The 18,835-nt window shown below is 53.2% G+C and overlaps 1 protein-coding gene across 2 annotated transcripts in view; it reads right to left on the reverse strand.

The window, feature by feature from the left end:
* Positions 1–329: 329 nt before the first annotated feature.
* OSBPL10 (oxysterol binding protein like 10) overlaps positions 330–18,835 on the reverse strand; it is a 242,023-nt gene continuing 223,517 nt past the window's right edge. For both annotated transcript variants that reach the window (XM_037070682.1, XM_037070681.1), the window contains 5 exons: positions 16,265–16,742; positions 9,375–9,561; positions 7,737–7,919; positions 3,865–4,018; positions 330–1,599 (listed from right to left, as the gene is read on the reverse strand). In XM_037070682.1, coding sequence (XP_036926577.1) covers positions 1,555–1,599; positions 3,865–4,018; positions 7,737–7,919; positions 9,375–9,561; positions 16,265–16,742 — 1,047 coding nt within the window. In that variant the 3' untranslated portion in view covers positions 330–1,554. The remainder of the gene's footprint in view (positions 1,600–3,864; positions 4,019–7,736; positions 7,920–9,374; positions 9,562–16,264; positions 16,743–18,835) is intronic.

The following is an 18,835-nucleotide window of genomic DNA, read 5'->3' on the forward strand; positions in this document are numbered from 1 at the left end:
AGTAAAATACTTCCAAACACTTTCTTCTCCCAGGTGTTTTAAGACTATGCACATAACCATGCCTGTATCACTACTTTGCCCAGTATTAACTTCTCACAAAATAAAACATTCGCTAGATATGTGTTAAATGTCCTTACGAACTTGTCATAAAATACCCACAAAATGTTTATCTGGTAGAGTTTTCATTGTATTTGAAACACTGTTTTGATGTAAATATGATTGTAGTTAACATCAAATTAACAATAACCAATAAAATCTGAGCTCATTTAGAGCCACCAATTCCAACAGAATTTTTTAATCCCTGAAGATAAAACAGACACAAATAGGTATAGTATTTAATTGAAATATATTTGTCTAATATCTACAAAGTGTGAACAATTGGTCTTAAGAAAGCAGACAAAAGGCACAAAATTAGTATTACTACAGAGAAGCATTCATGCTACTGGATTTTATAAATATTCTCAGAGTGGCACAGTAAAAAATAAATGAAGCACTGAGCAAAAATCAAATGTGTCATTTTTTCCCCCTTGCTTTATATTCTAGTCGAGTCTTGACCTCATTTGTAAAGGCTGAACACTGAGATTCAACCGAAACCATGAAATGCTTAGGCGGGCTTTATTTTAATCACAGTGGTTTCCTTCAAGAGTCTGGGTCAAACAATAGAGGTGCACTAAAAAAAAAAAATGCACAGGATATTCTTTTCTCTTTCCCCAAACTAAATACAAGATTGAGGCTGTGGTTGTGCATGGTTCTATATGCATGCATTTAACTTCTAAAGCCCTTTTTTCATCACAAAAGTAGTGTGAAGTTTCCATATGACTTATTTTCTACTGTAAAAGCAGCTTCAGAAAAAAGTGTATGACTGGTGCTTAGAGCATGAGAAATTATGGGAGGAAAGTTCCACGATGGGCCTGCCTCTGAGTTCTCCCAGAGGGGCTCCATCCTGAAAGGCTCTGGCTAAACCCTGAATAGCTTCCTGCCCATTGCTCATTCTGTGGAGCTGTTTATCTTTCTGGAGAATGGACAAATGAAATGCCGAGGTGGGGAGGGAGGTGGGAATCAATAATTCTGAAATGACAGCCACCTACCAGGAATGAGCCATTTTCCACCAGATGGATGTCAGCTGGGTGATGCCAATTCAATTTTGTTTTGGTTGACTACCTTTGTGAGTGCAAAACATTTTTGGCAAAGCGAGAAATAGAAAACGTCAGACCTCGTTGATAAAAAGGTGCCCATAATTACCCACTTAAATCTTAGTAAGTGAAGTATTTACATGTGTAATACCCAGCAGATGTGTACAGAATGCATGTGTGTGAGCATGTAGTGTGCCAAGAGTCCACACACACCACTGTCCACACACGTGCCCCAAATGGCTCTTGAATAAATTCAATCCTATAGGAGAGTCTGGGGTTCATTTTTCACAGTATGTAACTTCTCAGGTACCATTTCTTGAATGATGTCAAGAGGTCTCAGTGAGTACCAACAGAACCTCGATACTGTACAACTTTAATTCCTACAAAAAGAGGCCTCTGAAGGCTCTGCACCGCCACGCCATCAGTGTGCCTTCCACAGGGGATTGAAGTAGACCCAGCCATCACCCTGTAAGAGAAAGGGGGAGACATCACTACATGGAGACCTCGGCCGGCAAAGGGAGACACGAGAGTCTCGGGCACTGCTGGATTGGAAACGGAACACCCTGCGAAGCGTGCTCCGGCAGCATCTGTTCAGAACCGTCACCAGGACGGGTGTCCGACTTGTTCCTGACACCTCGGCCACACCAGGCGGGTGGTCTCGCTGTCCCTTCTTAGCCCAGCTGTTTTCAAAAGCCCATACGATCTTTGATCTTCACATCCTGGCATTTTAGGAGGCAACCCCACAAAATGACCAAAATAACAACAGGAGGCTTTGCTGGATTACACCAAGGAAGATGGCAAAAAGAAAAAGCAACCCCTTTGTAGAGCAGGACACTGGGGCAGGGGGAAGAGGGCTTCAGGTGAACAGGCAGGAAAGCAAAGGCAAGTGCCTGCATATGGGGTATTGGCCACCCACCAGCCTGCAGGGACCTGCCCGGCGAACGCTCACGGGCAGGCTGCGGTCACAAGTAAATCACACCAGACCAAGATGGTGCACAGTCTGGTGCTCGACTAAAAGGGCCTGTACTGAGGGGTGACAGTTTTGGGGTTGGGGCAACTTTTACTCTCTGTGTGTCCTCAAGTCTTCTGTTAGGAATACACTGGCTTCTATTAAACTCAGTGGAACAGCCATATGTATTCTTTTGTTGTCATTTTATTTTTAATGTGCAACTGCTTGGCTCTGAGACCAGACCCACTTCACAGTCAGACCCTTGAAGGACTCCGTGACAGTTAATTTTATATGTCCACTTGGCAGACACAGGTGCTCAGATCGCGCATATTTCCACGTGCGTCTGTGAGGGTGTTTGTGGATGAAATTGGCGTTTGATTGGCAGACTGAGCAAAGGGGACTGCCCTCCCCAGCGCAGGTAAACACTGTCCAGCCTGCTGAGGGCCTGAAAAGGAGGAGGGAAGGAGGAGGGATTCAACATTTTTTTTTTTTCCTGCCTCACTCCTTGAATTGGGACAGGGATTTACACTGCCAGCCTCCTAGGGGGCTCCAGCTTGCATTGCAAATGGCAGGTCCTGGGGATTTTCAGCCTCCACGCTGTCATGAGCCAGTTCCTCATAATGAACCTACTTGTATTTATGCCTCGTACTGGTTCTGATTCTGTTGTGTTCCTCTGGGGAACCCTGATAATACAGTCACCTCACCTGGGCCAGGCTTCCAGACAGGGTTTCCACTCGGTCTCATAAAGGCAGAGTCTCCCTACCCAGCCTTTCAGTCTGAACCAGAACCAACCTTGGAGTCTCCAGACCTGAGCCCAAAGCCTGGGGGAACAGGAGCTGTGCCCTGCCCCTGACCAGAAGTCCACCCCAAGGTTACTAACTCACCCACAGCCTTCCAGCCACACACAATAACCCTTCCTTGTAGCAGAAGTCAGACATGAGCAGCACCTGAGCCAAGAAAGCCCGTTTAAATTGTTTTCAATCCCTTCACACCACATTAATTTCAGATTTCTGGCTTGTGAATAGTGAACAATCAGCTTGTGGTCATCTGCAGGTAAGGTGGCACCCGGCCCCCTTCACATACAGACTCGTGCCCTGCCCCAGGCCTCACCGGCCTGTTTCTCACTGAGGCTGCCAAGCCTTCAAAACTGGCTTCTACACGCACTTGCGTCATTTATACTTCTGGTCTCGGAATGCTTCCCCACAAGGACCTTAATTGAGCATGTAGTGCCTTGCCCATTGCCCACTGGATGGGCAGTCTTGGCCTATATTTCTGCCTTCCCGTGTCACTTTCCTGGGTGACGGCAGCAGCATGCAGGCACAGGACTCAGGCTAGCCTGCTCCGGCATGCCCCTCCCACTCAGCCCGCAGGAGGCACAGCTCTGAAAAGGCAGTTCTAGCCACAAAGGGTCTGGCCCACCAGATGTGGAGATGGGCTCCAAGGCGCTTCGGTGACTTGGAGCTGACGACAAAGTAGCAGGGGGTGTGTTTTGGGGTTTTTTTTTAAATGACCAGGACAGCATCCAGATCTGCAACCCCACCCCTTGCCCTCCCTGGCAGGCTGATGTGCTTTCCTGCCGGGGGCTGTCAGAGGGCCAGTGTCAGGTGCTCAGTTTGCCCACAGGATGACCTGGCCCCAAGCTGGAGTCAGAGCCAAGCCGCCCCAAACCTTCCCAGGACCTCCGGTATCCTGTCGTCGTCGTCTGCCAAAACCATTGTGTTAGCCAGACAAAGCCATCTACCCCTCATGCAGGACACGTGCCCAAACAGGCGGCAGAGTTACCTCCTGGGTAAAATACTTGGGCTGCCACGGGGTGCGGAGGCTCTCCCGCTTCCGTTCCTCCACCCGCTGCTTCTCCTCCAGGCGCCGCTTCTGCTCCGTGGCAGCGTCAATGTCCCCCAGTCGCAGGTACCGAGTTACCTCCCGCCAGAGGTTCCTGGGGATGCATGGAGGAGAGGAGCAGTTAGCCAGGGTCACAAGGCTGGAGGACGGCCGTCCTTGGCAAGGAGGGGCCAGAGCAGGGAAGGGGACATCTGGGCAGGCCCGGAGAGAGAACGCATTCCAGGTGCCTCAGAGACACTTAGACCCAGCCAGGATTTGACCCTGTGCTGTAAACTCTCTTGTCCTGACCACCATGGCGCTCTCAGGACTCGGACTGCGTAGGGATGGAATCCACAGGCAATAGTAATCTTACTACGAACAATGGACACACAGTCCATATTTCTAAGCATTTTACATGTAAACTCATTTAATCACAACAACCCAATAATAATAGATGCTGTATTATCATCCCTATTTTAAAGGGGAGGAAAATAGGTCCATATTAGATGAAGTGACTTGTCCAAGGTCAGCAAGCTGATGAATAGGAACACTTGGTTTCCCACAGGGGAGCCCAGTATTAGGAGTTATAGACCAGGATGAGTGTGTGTGTTTGGGGGGCAGGGGGTATTTATGCTACAGGCTCGCATGGGAAGTTCCTTCTCTGTCACACTCATTCACTGCAGAAGGCGGCCTAGACTGGCTCCTATCTTATGTGCCAGGAATTTCCCAGGGCCATCCCTAACTTGTACACTGGTCTAGAAGGTAAGGAAAGGAATTAAGGTAGAGCAGGACCCACGCACGTCCTCACTTAGACACGCCGGGACAAGTCAAGATTTCACATTGAAGGAACGCTGATGCAATTCATTGGATCCTGGGGCAGGGAGCATGCCCACCACAGGGCACCGTGACCCTGTCCACATTGAGGGCGCCTTAACAGGAATTTCTGTGTGTTGGCAGGATCGGGCTGAGGAAGGGCGGGGTGCTGGCAGCAACGCAGGGACGCAACCACCAGACCCTGCTGGGGGGGGGGGGGGGTTCACAATGGAGGAGCGGGCAAGGGGCGAGCTCCTGCAGCCAGCTCAGCCTGCCCAGTGGCCCACCCGGAGTCCCGCCACGCAGAGACCCAGGGAGGGTGACGCTCCAGCCGAGGTCTGACAGCAGGAGAAACTTCCGAAGTGGGGAACAAGGCCGGGCCAAGGAGCCTCCCGGCCCCTGCTGTTTCTGCTGTGCCCTGGAGCCGACTTCAGAGGGAAAACACCGGCCAGAGCAGTTCAGGGAGGTGAGTGAAGGCAACTGAGGAACTGGGGGCTGGGTCCCGTCACAGCCTCGATCACCCGCACCCTCAATACACCTCTCCTGCGGAGGGAGGGGCTGGGCACACGGACATCCAGCGGGGTGGGTGCATGCAAGAGCGGGGCCTCCCACGACATGGCCCCACCACAAGATAGTGCCCCAGGTTTAGAAGGCAGAGACCCCCAAGGACTGGAGAGGGGGTTACTGGGACAAGAACTGTCCCCGGAGAGCTCTGGCCAGACACACAGGCTCCCAACCAAGATCACTCTCTGAGGGTAGGGACCGATGGGGAGGGGTTAGGGGCTCATCTGGGAAGGACTAAACTTCGAAAGAAAAAACAGAAAGGTGAAGGAGACTTCAGGAGGGAGCAGGGCAATGAGAAAAGCAGGAAGTCCAGGGGCACCCTCCCTGAGAAGGGCGGGCGAGTGGTGAGTGACGGGCAGGGCGTGGCTGGCTCTGCCTTCACCCAGCAGGGCCCCAAGGGCTCTGGCCAAGGGAGGACTCTACTCAGACCAAATTCTGGGCACCGTGAGCAAATGCGTAGGTGTGGGCAAACAGTCTGTCTGTCTGTCTAAAAATCTGCACTCTTCTCCTGACAGGAGAGTGTTTCCCTCCCCTCCAAGGGGGCAAGTGGGGACCAGAGGTGTCACCAGGGCTAGCACCACCATGGTGAGGGCTAGGACACCCGGTCGAACCACTGGTCCCTCTGGGTGAGTGGGTTGGAGTGTTCCACGAAGCGAGGGCGCTCCTGGACCCGCCACCGCCACCTTGCTGGGCTGTTTCCCCTGGGGAAACAAGGTGGGTGGGCGGGGCTCGTTTTCCCTGCAGCTTAGCACCATAGTTCAGCAAGGTCCGCAGAGGTAAGCCCAAAACAGGTGGCACCCTGTGTCTTACTCCAGTACCAGACCCCCTCCCCACCCCAGGCTGAATTCTGAGCTCCCCTGGCTGCGTGAAGCAGCATAGCCAAACCAGAAACCACGGGGTTCCTGACCGTGGGAAGGCTTCGTTGGAGGCAGTGCGGGCAAGGGGATGGCTTTCTGCCCTGACACACCCTGTCCCTTGTCCCACTACAGTGGTCCAATAGGCTGAGCTGAAAAAGCCAATGGTGAGAGTTCATGCCCTCCATTTGGACACAGAAGGTCACACCCACTGTCCTTGAATAAACAGAAGAACGAGAGTGTGCTGATCCTACAAGGAGGCAAGGGCGCCGGGGTAGTGAGGCCCTGGTTTCATTCAGCTCAGTTATAACGTACTACTTATACCCACTGTTGTATCCCCACTGGTGACACACTCTTCTTGTGAAGGCAAACCCTTTCACAGAACCATCTGTAATTCCATTGTCATTCTACACCACATTTCTAAAGAGCAGTATACTGCTTTTAGATAAGAACAGGAGTCGGCAAATATATTCTGTAACTGGCCAGACAAGCAAACATGTTAGGCTTGGCGGGCACTAGGGTTTCGGTCACAACTACGTCACTGCCACTGTAGCAAGAAAGCAAAGGTAAACAATACTCATACCTACGTTCCCACACAATTTTACAAATATCAGCCATAGGCTAGATTTGGCCCCGGGGCCAGAGTTTGCTGACCTCCTTGATTAAAAAAATCGAAACAGCAGCTCTGGCTGGGTAGTTAAGTTGGTTGGAGTGTAAGTCCCATACACCAAAAAGTTGCAGGTTCGATTCCTGGTCAGGGCACACGCCATGGCTGCGGGTTCGATCCTCAGCTGGGGCCTGTATGGGAGGCAACCAATCTGTGTTTTTCTCTCCTCTCTTCCTTTCTCTCTAAAATCAATGAACATATCCTCAGGCGAGGATTAAAAAAATCAACAATGACAAAGAGTATGCCGGTGTGGCTGCATTATATCCACCCCGGAGCGGACAGGCTACCCGATCAGATAGTTTACACTTAACCGTTTTCCTCCCGCTGAACAGGCAGGTGGTTGCTGCTGCTTTTAATTCTTTAGTCTGTGTTCTATTACAAAATTCTCTGAATTTAAGAATTTTCCCCTAGAATAGATTCCCAGAAGTGGAGCCCAAGATTAAACTGAATTAATGAGTTTAAAGCTACTGATCCGCGCGCTAAACCTCACACATTCCTACTCCAAGCTCAGCGTACACGGTGTCAATTTGATCACACCCTTGCCAGCACTGAAGTTTCTTTTTTAATGATGTTGCTAATTGGGTAAGAAAAAGAAAGAGGAAAAAGGTATCTCATTGCTTCACTAGTTCTTTGATTACTAGCAACTGTCTGTATTTAACTTTGTAATTAAAGCCACAGAGCAGTTGACAAACTCTGTCAGTGCCCAGAGGACAGGCACTGGAAGGCTGCTGCAGACTCACACTGCACCACCGGGGGCGGAACAACAAACTGAAGCTACAAAGGATCCACTGCTCCGTGACGCAGGAAAATCCCAATACCTCAGCAAGCCAGAGCATGGTTCCCGGCCCATTTCCATACCCTGCAAAGGCTTCCTGCCTGTCCCTTGGTGAAGTGCTGAGGACAACTAAGCTGGGGAGCAACGGCCTGACCCCCACCTGGACTCCATGGGCCCCTGCTTCTCCAGAGGCCTGATCTTCTTAGGGCACACGGGCAGCGCGGTCGTGTCAATGACTTTGGTCTCTCCGTTGCTGTAGGTGAACTCTAAGGTGCCGTTCCACTCCCCGTGGGCCTTACAGACGATGGTGTTGGTTGGGTTGTGCTTCACTTCTGCTGTGACCCTGAGTGAATGAACCAAAGGAACACGGTTTGTGACGTGATCAAAACACAGAGACTGCAAAAGGCAGATTTTAGTGTTTTGCTCACAGACTAGCTTACACAATGTGATCTTACAAAAAAAGAAAAGAAAAAAATTGGTGGGAGGTGCATCAAATCTACAGACTAGTTAACAGGCCAGTCTAATGAAGGCTGAACAAAAAACCTAACCTCTTGCGTGGCCTCGCATCGATACCTTCCTACTCACGGCAGCGGCTCAGGGGGGCCACCTTCGAGCTGGCCGTGAAAGTGCCTTGGCAGCGATCTGCAAGCGTCTGCGTCACCCGCCTGGCCTGAGGGAGCTCTAGGTCTCCAGCTCTGGGTGACAGACAGCAGGTCCTGGCTCCCTCGCTATCTTGAGGCTCGCAGATTCTGAAGCTTGAAGGGTTCAGAAACAGTAATCCAGCTCCAAGCAGCCACGTCTACAAGCTCATTTCTTCCCGATGGCCCAGCTCGGGTTGACCTGAGTTTTCAAAGACAGGCTTGGAGCTTTCTGCCGGAGCCCCAGCACAGCCTAGGTCCCTAAGTGGTGCACAGAGGCTCCCGGGCAGCATCAGGAAGACTCCAGGCTGCACCCAGGGGGAGGGCCTTCGTGGTGTGCAGGTAAAGGTTTAACAACCGGCTCTCCAGGAGGGAAAACACCCAATCTGTGGCATTTGCGTATTTCGCTGGGGCCCCACCACTGCTGATTTCAAGCCACCAACTCAGTATGAGGGGTAGCCCTGGGCAAAAGTGCATGCACACAGTCAGCTTGTGAGTCGGTGTGCCTGCATCCCAAACGGCCACTGAGGGTGCCCGCTTCCCCGGGCAACAGACACTCCGAGGGCCTCCCGGGAATACCATACAGAACACTTCCCACGAGAAGGGGCAAAGGCGGGAGGAGCTTGGTTCTACTGTGATCTGCTCCGAAGGAGAGAGTTCTATAACTGGAGCAACAAAACCAACGTGGCACTTCTACCAACGGCAGACCTCACCTTCAGTTTCTTAGGCTTGTGCTTCCCCAGCTCCTAAAGTGGGGGGGGGGGGGGGCTGGAGGGGAAGCCCCCGATCTCACAGAGGACACAGGATTCGGGAGATTTAATGGAGCCAACTTAACACACACCGGCAGCTCTCAGATCACATGGCCTCCGATCAGGAAAACAGGCTTTGGCCTCAGAAGGGAGAGCTAACAAACGGAAGCGTCTTTTCCTCCAGTGTTCTGCTATCAGATCACCAAAGGATCTCACTGTAGGCTTACCTGGGGAGGGCTTAAAAAAAACTGCCATGTGAGGAGGGAGAAGAAGCCTATTTTCAAAAAGGTCTGTTCAAAACTTTCTCTTGGTTCTCAATTCATCCCATGGCTGGAACCCCATTTCCAATGGAGGAAGGAACGCAGGGCATGGTGATGAGACCCCGACAAAGGCTCCCGGGCTGCCTCCTACCTGTGCACTTTCCCTCCGTAGAAAGGCTTCGTGTGGAATAGCACGGTTGCTGAGTACCCCGTCTTGGCGCAGGTGATGCTGACTTTTCCTCCAAGCTCCACCCAGGGGACGGTGAGGATGGAGCGCGCGTAGGCACTGGGCAGGGTGAACACGTACTCCTCCCCGTGTTCCAGGAGCCTCAGCACACCTCCAGGGAGAGAGGAGGGGGTGGTCAGGCACTCAGGTGCAAGAAAAGGTGGCTGGGCAGCCCGAGACACGAGAGAAACCAAGCAGCCTCCTGCAAAGGGGCCTCCCACCTCTTCCCAGGCTGGCTGCCCATTCGCCATGAACGAATCTACCGTGTGCCTACTGTGTGCCAGGTGCTGTGCGAGGCACTGAAAATACAACGGTGAACAAGACAGACCCACTGTCTGCCCTCAGGGACTGGGGCAGAAAGGTGGGCGCTAATTACTCCACAAGCAAACACAAGGCCGCAGCTGTGACGAAGGTGGAAGGGGAGGTGCCCACTCTGTCCCCCTGAGTCACCCCAGCCAGGGCTTGACGGGGGAATTCATTTGGGGATACGGAGGAAGTCACAGAGTCCGTGGTGGGTGGTGCACATTAGGGACAAAGAGGTCAGTGGGGCCACCTCCTGCCACTCATTGTCTTTAGAAAAATCTCTTCCAAACCAACATGGACTTTCCCTCAAGTCCCCAGAAGCCAGTGGGCTCCCAAACTAAGCTGGTGTTAAAGCACAAGCCAGACCATATTCCTTTGGCTCTTTTCTGAAGATCTTTACAATATAAATGTGTGCTGACTTATTAAATACCCTGTAATTAAGCCTTCACACCACTACTCTGTAGGGTTCCATAAAAAAAATACCTGCCCCTAACAGGAATAAAAGACTACATTAACACGAGACTCACAGATGGGAACCACAAACGAAGCCTCCTTTTTCATTGGCCTAACAGCTCAGAGAAACGGGAAAATGCCAAATAACCCATCTTTGCCTGCCGATGTTCGTCCTCAAGTGGGGAGATGGTCGTGTTAAATCCCACAAACTGACTTATCAATAAACACAAGGCCGAGCATTCAGACTTGCAAACTGATAAATTTCGATTGGTTGCACATGTGATCTCAACCCGAGGAAGCAAAAGACTCTGATAGAACGTGTGGCCTAGAAAGCCCAGACACAGAGAGCGACTCTGGGGAACTGGGCTGCGGGCGCCGGCGGCATCCACATTCGTCAGCACCAGGCCACGCGTCACTTCTCCTGCTGGAACTAATTGCCTTTCCCTACAGACTCAATTAAGAGGCTGTGCCATTTTACTGGGCACTGGTTCTGCTGCTGTGTGTCTGGCGGGGGGGCGGGGGGGGCGGGGGGGGTGTTGCAAGACCAGCAGAACTGGCCGCAGCTCCCCGGCAGTGTCGGGGAGACAGGAGAGGTGTCTTTGCTTCCCTGTGGACACGGCGGATGGGGACACTGAATGGCATCTCAATTAGGGGTTTTCAGTGTCAGAGCCTCGGTGTGGGGGGTGGGGGAGACAGTCTCTGAGCTTCAACCTAAGTAAATTCAAGGCGTAATGAAGCACTTTATAATGGCATTTCGTAGTTAGCTAAATATGCCACAGCCTAAGGCAATAATTTAAAAGATAAGCCCATGTATTTATCACACAATTTCAAGGGGACCCATTTAAAATCTAAATTTTACCATGAGAGGGTTAGGAAAATGTTACTTTAAACTCAGTCAAAATACCCACGGAATGTTCTGGATCCACGCAAGGAACGAGTGAGGACGAGAAAAGCATCCTGCTTCCCCCTGCCCAGTCCTGCAAAGGAGCTCTGAGTACAGGAACCAGCAAACTCTGACGTCTGGGGGTTCTCACAAGGGTTTTGCGGTGTGGAAAAATAAGATCATAGGAGTTTCCGAGCAGACAGAAAATCAGCAGCAGCAAATTCTCTCTCTGCTTCAGGGGTGCCTACAGCTGAGGCCTCAGAAAGGGCGGTCCCGGGCTTCCCACCCACAGCATCGAACATCCCGGACCGCGCCCAGGGCTGTGCCCCATGAATGAAAGGCCCAGCCCCTACCTGCCGTGTGTCTGGAACAAGGGAGCCAAGGCCCTGGGACAGCAGGGGCCTACCCTGCAGACAGAGACACGCAACAGCTGCCAACCGAGGGAGATGGCGAAGATGTCAGCTCACCGCAGGGGACGGGGTGGGAAAACCAGGGCCCAAAGCACCCACCACTCTCAAGCGAGGTTTCCGAGCAGATGGGCAGAGGCCGTGGCTTCTGCTGGGCTCAGGAGGGAGCCCCCTGGAAGGTGGTCTTAAGTGGAAGGGCTGACAGCATGGACGGGGTGCAGAGAATCAAGGAAGGAGGGGAGAGGTGAGCAGACGTGCTGGGAGGCGAGGACTGGCACTGAAGCCATCACACAGGCAAGGGCGTCACACCCCCACCCCCTCAGTACAGCCCACCCCTGGGGCCGGAGGGCGGTGGGTGCCCTTCGACTTTTGGGTGAGAGCAGGAAGCGACCCTGGGGCTAGGAAGAGGCGGAGTTTCTCTGATTGAAGACTTCCCCAAATCACCAGAAACCGATCTGCAAGCTTCACCTTTATCCAAAACTTGTAGCAGATCCCTGCGTGGGCCCAGAGAAGGGAGGCGCCCAGCCCCTGCTGTAATTTAGGGATCTGCGGGTTCCCCGCGGCTTGACAACTGGCAGCAGGCGGTTCTGCCGCGCGCAGGGGAGTCCCCAGACAGGAACTTGAATGTTTCCTGTGTACCGGAACATTCATTTAGTTTTCTCAGAATGTACTGCATTCACCGAGCACTTACTCTTGGCTAGTCTCAGATTTAAAGTGTGGGCGCGCGTAGGAAGGAGGAAGAGAAAAACAACTTGTCTACGCCTAGTTTTGCCACGGGGCCCCCTAACTCCCACCTTCAGTCCGTGCTTCACACAGCAGCCATGGGAGGTGGCCAGAACCACACCACCCTCCACCGACTCTCACCTCACTCAGCGCAAAAACCCAAGGTCTTCCGCAAAAACCCAAGGTCTTCCGGGCTCCCCAAGCCAGTGCCCATGACCTGGCCCCTGCTCCTGGGCTCTTCTCCTCTCCCTGCCTGCCACCCCCGCCGCCTCTGCTCTGCTCCGCTCCAGCCACACTGGCCTCCTGATGTTCCTGGCACTGTCCAGATACTCGCTCCTGCCTGTGGGCATTCAGCTTGCTGGGTTGTTCGCTTGGAACATCCACACGGCTTACCCTCTCTGCTCCCCCAAGCCTTCGGTGAGGTCCTCCACTCTCACTGAGGCCCCCTGGCAGCAGCCCACTCTCCTCCTTTCCGGCTCTGTCTCGCTGGCAGCAGTCATCACCTGTCACACCTCCGAGTTCTCGGGCACGTCTTGTGTTCTGACTCTCACATTAGAACATCAGCACACCGCCCCCCCTCACCTGCGCAGCAGGGCGGGAACTGGTCCATCCCGCTCACTCCCACACATCCAACTCCAGGTAAACTGCTGTTCATCTCACACATGAATGGACGACCCCACGGATCTGAGTCACCCCGTTATGGAGAAGGAGGTACCTACACCGGAAGCAGTATCTCTAATTCAGAGACCATCTGGGCAAGGTTCCTCCAGGCATCCTTCCCACCAAAGGCCCTTGCCTCCCACGTATCCCAGACCCCGCCTCATAGGCTCTTCCTTCTGCCCCACCACGCACATTTAACAGACCATCCTATGGTCTTAAAGTCATATCAGATGTCTTGTAGGTTAATATGGAAGTTTATTCTAGTATGCTGATAAAACTCAACAGCTGGATGAATTTCCAGATGACACTAAAAGTCAGTGAATGAACGAATCAATCACGGGAAGCGAGGGCAGTATCTCTACAGAACACGCCTGCAATCTCCCACTCCACGGGCTTCAGGTTAACTGGGGGGGGGGGGGAGGGGGGGCGGCTGCCTCCCTCAGCATGTTACTTTCTCTGCACATGAGCACACTTCTTCTCCATGCAATACATCCCGTGGGAAACTGAGGCTAAGGAGCGAAATTAAGCAGAACGAAATGAGTCTCCCAAATCCCAAGATCTGTTTGGAAATAAAAGACTTCACCAGCGCAAACCTCGAGGCGTTAGGGGGGCCGCTGCCAACCTGCAGAAACAGAGCCCCAGATAAGTCACAACCAAGATTAATGCCACTCTCACTCCTTATTACACACGCCAGTGCATGAAGCAGTGCAAACACGAGCCTCCCCCACAGGGGTCTTGAGCGAGCCTCTTCCTGCGCGTTCGCCCTGCCTTCAGGAGCAATAGCTGCCTGGAGTGCTGGGACCCAGCTCCCCGCTCAGGGCACCGCACCACGCTGCACCACACCACGAGGCACCGCACACAGCACCCCAGCAGCTGGGCTGAGACCTGCCTGCCGGGACCTGCCCTGCGGCCTCAACCCCATCAGCGCGGCCCCAGTGCAGCTCCCTGTCACGGCTGCGAGGAGAAGCCTCCGATTCCTGTCCCCTCATGCCCTCTCGGATCTACAGCGGTCACCGCTTATTCATGGTTTCACTTTCCACCGTTTCGGTTAGTTGCCTGTGGTCAACAGCGGTCCGAAACTATTACGTGGAACATTCCAGAAGTAAACAATTCACCAATGTTAAACTGGGTCCCCTGCTGAGGAGCATGATGAAACCACTTGCTGCTCCTCTCTGCCAAGCCAGGGTGTGAATCATCGCTTGGTGTGGTGTGGTGTGGTGTGTGTGGTTTATTACCACCTGCAGTTTCAGACACCCACCGGGGTCTTGCAATGGGGTCTTGCAATGTACTGCCAGTGGATAAGCAGGAACCGCTGTACTGCAATCAGATTTTCACCAGCACCATTCCACTCACGCCCCTCGTGGGTCACCAATGACCTTCTCAGTCCAAAAGCCAACGGTCAGTTTTCACTCCCCACCTTCCCAGAACGGAGCAGCAGCATCTGACTAAGCTGATCCTGTCGTCCTCCTCAAAACGGCCTCCCTCGGCTGGCGGGAAGCGCCTTCTCCCAGCCCGTCTACCTCTCTGGGCCTCAGTCTCCTTGACTGCCGCTCCTCGGCCTTTGGGCCTCGAGATGCTGGAGGCTGCCGGCAGCAGTGCTCACTCAGCCATCTCGTTAGGCTCCAGACTTTGGGTCCAGGTTTTTACCTTAGCACGGAGCCTCCCTCCAGAACTGCAGGTGACGACTCAAGCACCCTCCTTGAGCGACTAAACCATAACGCAACCTAACTGAGCTCCCACACTCACCACCCAAGTTGGCTCTCGCTCCCCCAGCCCCGAGCCTCCCCCACCTCCGTTAATGGCTCTTCATCTTTCTAGGAGCTCAGCTGGAAAGCCTCGATACCGCCTTCCTCTCGAAACCAACACCAGACGCGGATCCTCTGGGCTCTCTCCGCTTCACAGTAAGTCCAGACTCTCACCGCATCTCTCCTCCTGCACTAGTTCTCCACCCTGGCCCAAGACACCATCGCCCTCTTGCCTGGATTATGACCATTATCTCCTAACTGGTCTCCTTGCTCCTATCTCTACCTGTCTTATGGTCTGCTTTCAACAGACAACTCAAATAATCTCCATAAACTGTGACTCTGATCACGACATTCTTCTGCTCAGAACCCTCAGCGGCTCCACGGCTCACTGAGCGTGAGAGCCAAAAGCCCTAGCAACGGCCCAGCCCGAGCCCCTGCAGATCTGGCCGCTGTCCCCTCTCTGACCTTATTCCTCGAATCCCTGCCTCGTACACCCTGTTCCAGCTCTTCGGGCTTCCTGCCTGCCGCCAGCATGCCAGGGCCTCCGTTCTTTCTGCTGTACATATTCTTCCCCTGGCCTGTCCTTTATCACCCCCCCGTCTCTGCTTAAATGTCCCCTTCTTAGTGAGGCCTTCCCAGCCGGCACCCCATCCTGAAGCTTTATTGCTCTCTCCCCACTACTCCCAGGCCCCTTCTCTGCTTTATTTTTCTCCATAGCACTTACCCTCCAACCCTCCAAACAGAATTTTATTTCCACGATAGACTAGAACAGAAGCTTCACGAGGACAGATTTTTGGGGGGGTGGGGGTTTGTTTTGTTCATGCAAGTATCCATAGCTCCTAAGGCGATGTCCGACATCTAGTAGGTGCTCAGTGAACAACAGGTGTTCTTACCTCCTGGGGTTTCACAGGGGGGCTCCCAAGAAGCTGTCTACCCCCTGACACTGAAGCCTCCTTCTGCTCCCCACACCACCCCCCAAAAAGTGAGACTACATCCTTCAAGTTCCAAAGGGATGTGCGACTCAAAAGAAGTTAAAGAATCACCAATACAGACACTTGAATTTAACAAGGATTATCACAGGTTTTTTCAAATGATGGGTCAACTTCATTTGTAGCTATTTGCTGAGACAGAAACGAGCAAGCCGTGAGCGGGTGATTCACGCTGTGCTCTTGCTTCAGAACCTCTAGCCCAGGGGCCCGAGATCTGCCATAGGGGTGTTTAGGAGCAGATGGTGACCAGGTAGCTAGCACTCCTCTCCCTCACCGTCTTTGAGCCAGAAAACAGGTGGGAAGGGGTAAAAATGTGCTTTACAGATCTGGAGCCGGCTGCAATAGTCACGCAAAGCTGAAAACAAAGCACATGTAAGGCCACTCACGCACATGCGGCGCACGGGGAGATCCGGGTGGACAGACAGCTACGTGCCCCATCCAGTCCATCACTCCGGCCCCACAGAGAAACTATCAGGATCTCGTCTCAAAACAACAAAACCCAGCCCCCTTTCCTGCCCGCCCACTCCCTCACCCCTCAATCCCCACGCAAGATAAAAACGAGGAACTCCACAAAGAAAACCATCAGTGGTCTATCAGGTACGCAACCATCACTGTGTGTGAGTCGAACTCCAGCGAACACGATATGGCTTACCTTCTCCTATCATAGAGACCCCCACAGACATGCCCATGAACTTGCTTTTGGTCCATACGTGAGTGTTGACGCACAGTTTCTTCTCCTTGCACTCGCAGTAGAAGCAGGAGATGGGTGGGTGATGGGACACCTGCTCAGCCACGAACCTTAGCTTGTAGCTTTCGGAAGGGTCACTGGCCGCCAGGTGTTGGTGGCCGGGAGGAGAGTGGGGAGCAGTCCTCTTTGGCTTGACCTTGTCCTTGGGAACTTCCCAGGAGCAGTGAAACGTCTCGCCAATGATGGGGTTGTAGGGCTTCTTGGCCAAGGCCCCCTTGCGGCCCTCGTGGAAGGAGGTCAGGTAATACTCCACGAAGCCAATGACTCTCTCCTCCGGCGTGGCCCCCGCCTCGATGGCCAGCAGCAGGTCTGGGTGCGCCATGAAGTCCGCATACATCTCCAGCAGGGACCGCTTCTCCAGAATGAACGTGGGAAGCACCACCTGCGGTTGGAAGGAGGCCAAGTCAGACAGGAACCCCTGGGATGACACGACCGAACGGAAAGGGACACATGTGAAAGCTGCAGCCACGTCAGGCAGACGCTCAACGGCTGAAGCCAGGGCACAGCTTCTTCCGATTTGTACACAAATGACGCGTCAGGGGAAATCATGTGGCCGAAACTGGAAGTAGCTGTGGCAGTGGCATCAAAACCAACCTGGCTTCGGGGACAAGACGGTTCCAAGTGATTCTCTTCTCGGCCCATCTGGGCTAACACAACGGCCTCTGTCTCTCTCCACTGCCGTCCGCCCGGTACCACACAGCCCTCTTCCGCTCCTCATCATTTAGAGGGTGAAGAGAACAGCTCGGAAGGGCTTGCCCATGACCTTCCCGACGTCAGGCACAACCAAGGGGGGTGCTCAGTGTGTTCCCACAAACAGGGACTTTGCGGCTTGCTGGCGCCGTATCAAAGGGGGTCTGGGTAGACCAGGACCCACCAGCAACCATCTGATAATCTCCATCACAAGAGAAGCCTATAAAACCCAACGAGATCAGGCAGAGCAGGGGTGTGGCAGGGGCCCCGGCCCAGGTCTCCGGGAGGCAAGGCCAACTACCAGGCAGATGTGCACGGAGCTGCCGCCAAGCAGAGACAGGGGCCATGTGGGCCAGAAGAAGCGACCAGAAGTTACAAAGCAGCAGGCTGGCATTGAACCTGGGTTTGTTATTGGCCCCATGACTGAAGATAAATAGAAGTCAGGGTGGCTCTGTCGGGGATGGGACACAGAAACTCCCTGTCGATCCGAAGTGGTCACTCAGGTGCCATACAACCTAAATGCCTGTAATCCCGTGATTAGTTACTTACAGCAAATGAAGGATCTTGTGAAGTTGGGCTGGAGAGCAGGTAACTCATTACTACTGCTGATACGTGGAGGAGAGCGGGCCTGTTTCTCACGGCTCGACAGCGATCTTAAAATGACTCTAAGTGCCTAGATGTTAGCGTCCCCCCTGCCTAAGCCGCACGGCACAGCCTTTTTTGACCTGGAGCATCTCACGCTGCGGCTCCTCCTCACAGGGAATCACAGGATTTTGAAGCTGGAAGCCTGGCCTTGACCTGCGGGCTCCTCCTTGACCCCCTCCAAGTGAGGAAAGAGGATCCACACTAGTTCAAGGTCGAGCAAGTTGACCAAGGCCATGCAGCTGGATCGTGCTCCCTCCTTACATGACCAAGCCTGCCCTTCATTTACACAGTCGCTAACTTGCAGGAGGACATTTGCAAAGGGGCACATCCCTGGGCGTGAACATCTCGGCCCACAGATCTGTAACCGTGCCTCCACTTCAGCTTGCTAAGGCCCAGCCTTGCTGAGCACGTTGCTGGAAGACAGAGGTCCTGAGAGAAAGAGACAGACAGGCGGGCATGAGGTCAGCAAAGCACAGGGGCTTCTGAGAAAAGGAGACAGGCCAGCCCACTGGACAGATGAGGTTGGTATCTTTTTTAAGGTTCTTCTATCTTTCATCTAAAAACTGTGCCAGAGGAAAATGCACCTGTATTAAGTAAAGAAGCGGCCAGATGTGAAATTAGACACGTAACACAATCCAAATATCATAGAAAGGCCTCAAATGTTAATGTATCTGGTCTTGATACACTTCCTTATTTCTTCTGAGCACCTTTCTGCTTTGCTTTTATAATGGGCTGGAAGAAGAACGATGATTTAAAATACAACTACAGCAAGTTAAAGGAGACTGCCTAACGTTCTGTCTGCTACAACTTAACCACAGTGAGACACTCAAGGATCTGAGCTGGCCAGGAGAAGCACGCCCTGGCTCAGAAGGGCCTGCAGACGCCACTGGGACTACTGCCTGTGCCTCTCGGTGGGACGGGCGTCATTCACCAGCCATCTCAAGCCTCAGGGGTCCGACTCTTCCAGGCTGCTCCTCTCCCCCCGGCTTCCCACCACGCACGGGGCTGACAGCAGAGTAAAGAGAGAAGCGAAATAACCCCAAACACTCATCCTCTCGCCTTCTCCTGCCCCCAGAGCCCCTTGAGTTCTCCCCCAAGAAATGCCCCAGCCAGGCCATGCAGCTTAGGGACTGTGGACTT

This window comes from Sturnira hondurensis, unplaced genomic scaffold, assembly GCF_014824575.4.
Source record: "Sturnira hondurensis isolate 20B ecotype Veracruz unplaced genomic scaffold, ASM1482457v3 Scaffold0019006, whole genome shotgun sequence".
Taxonomy (NCBI): domain Eukaryota; kingdom Metazoa; phylum Chordata; class Mammalia; order Chiroptera; family Phyllostomidae; genus Sturnira; species Sturnira hondurensis.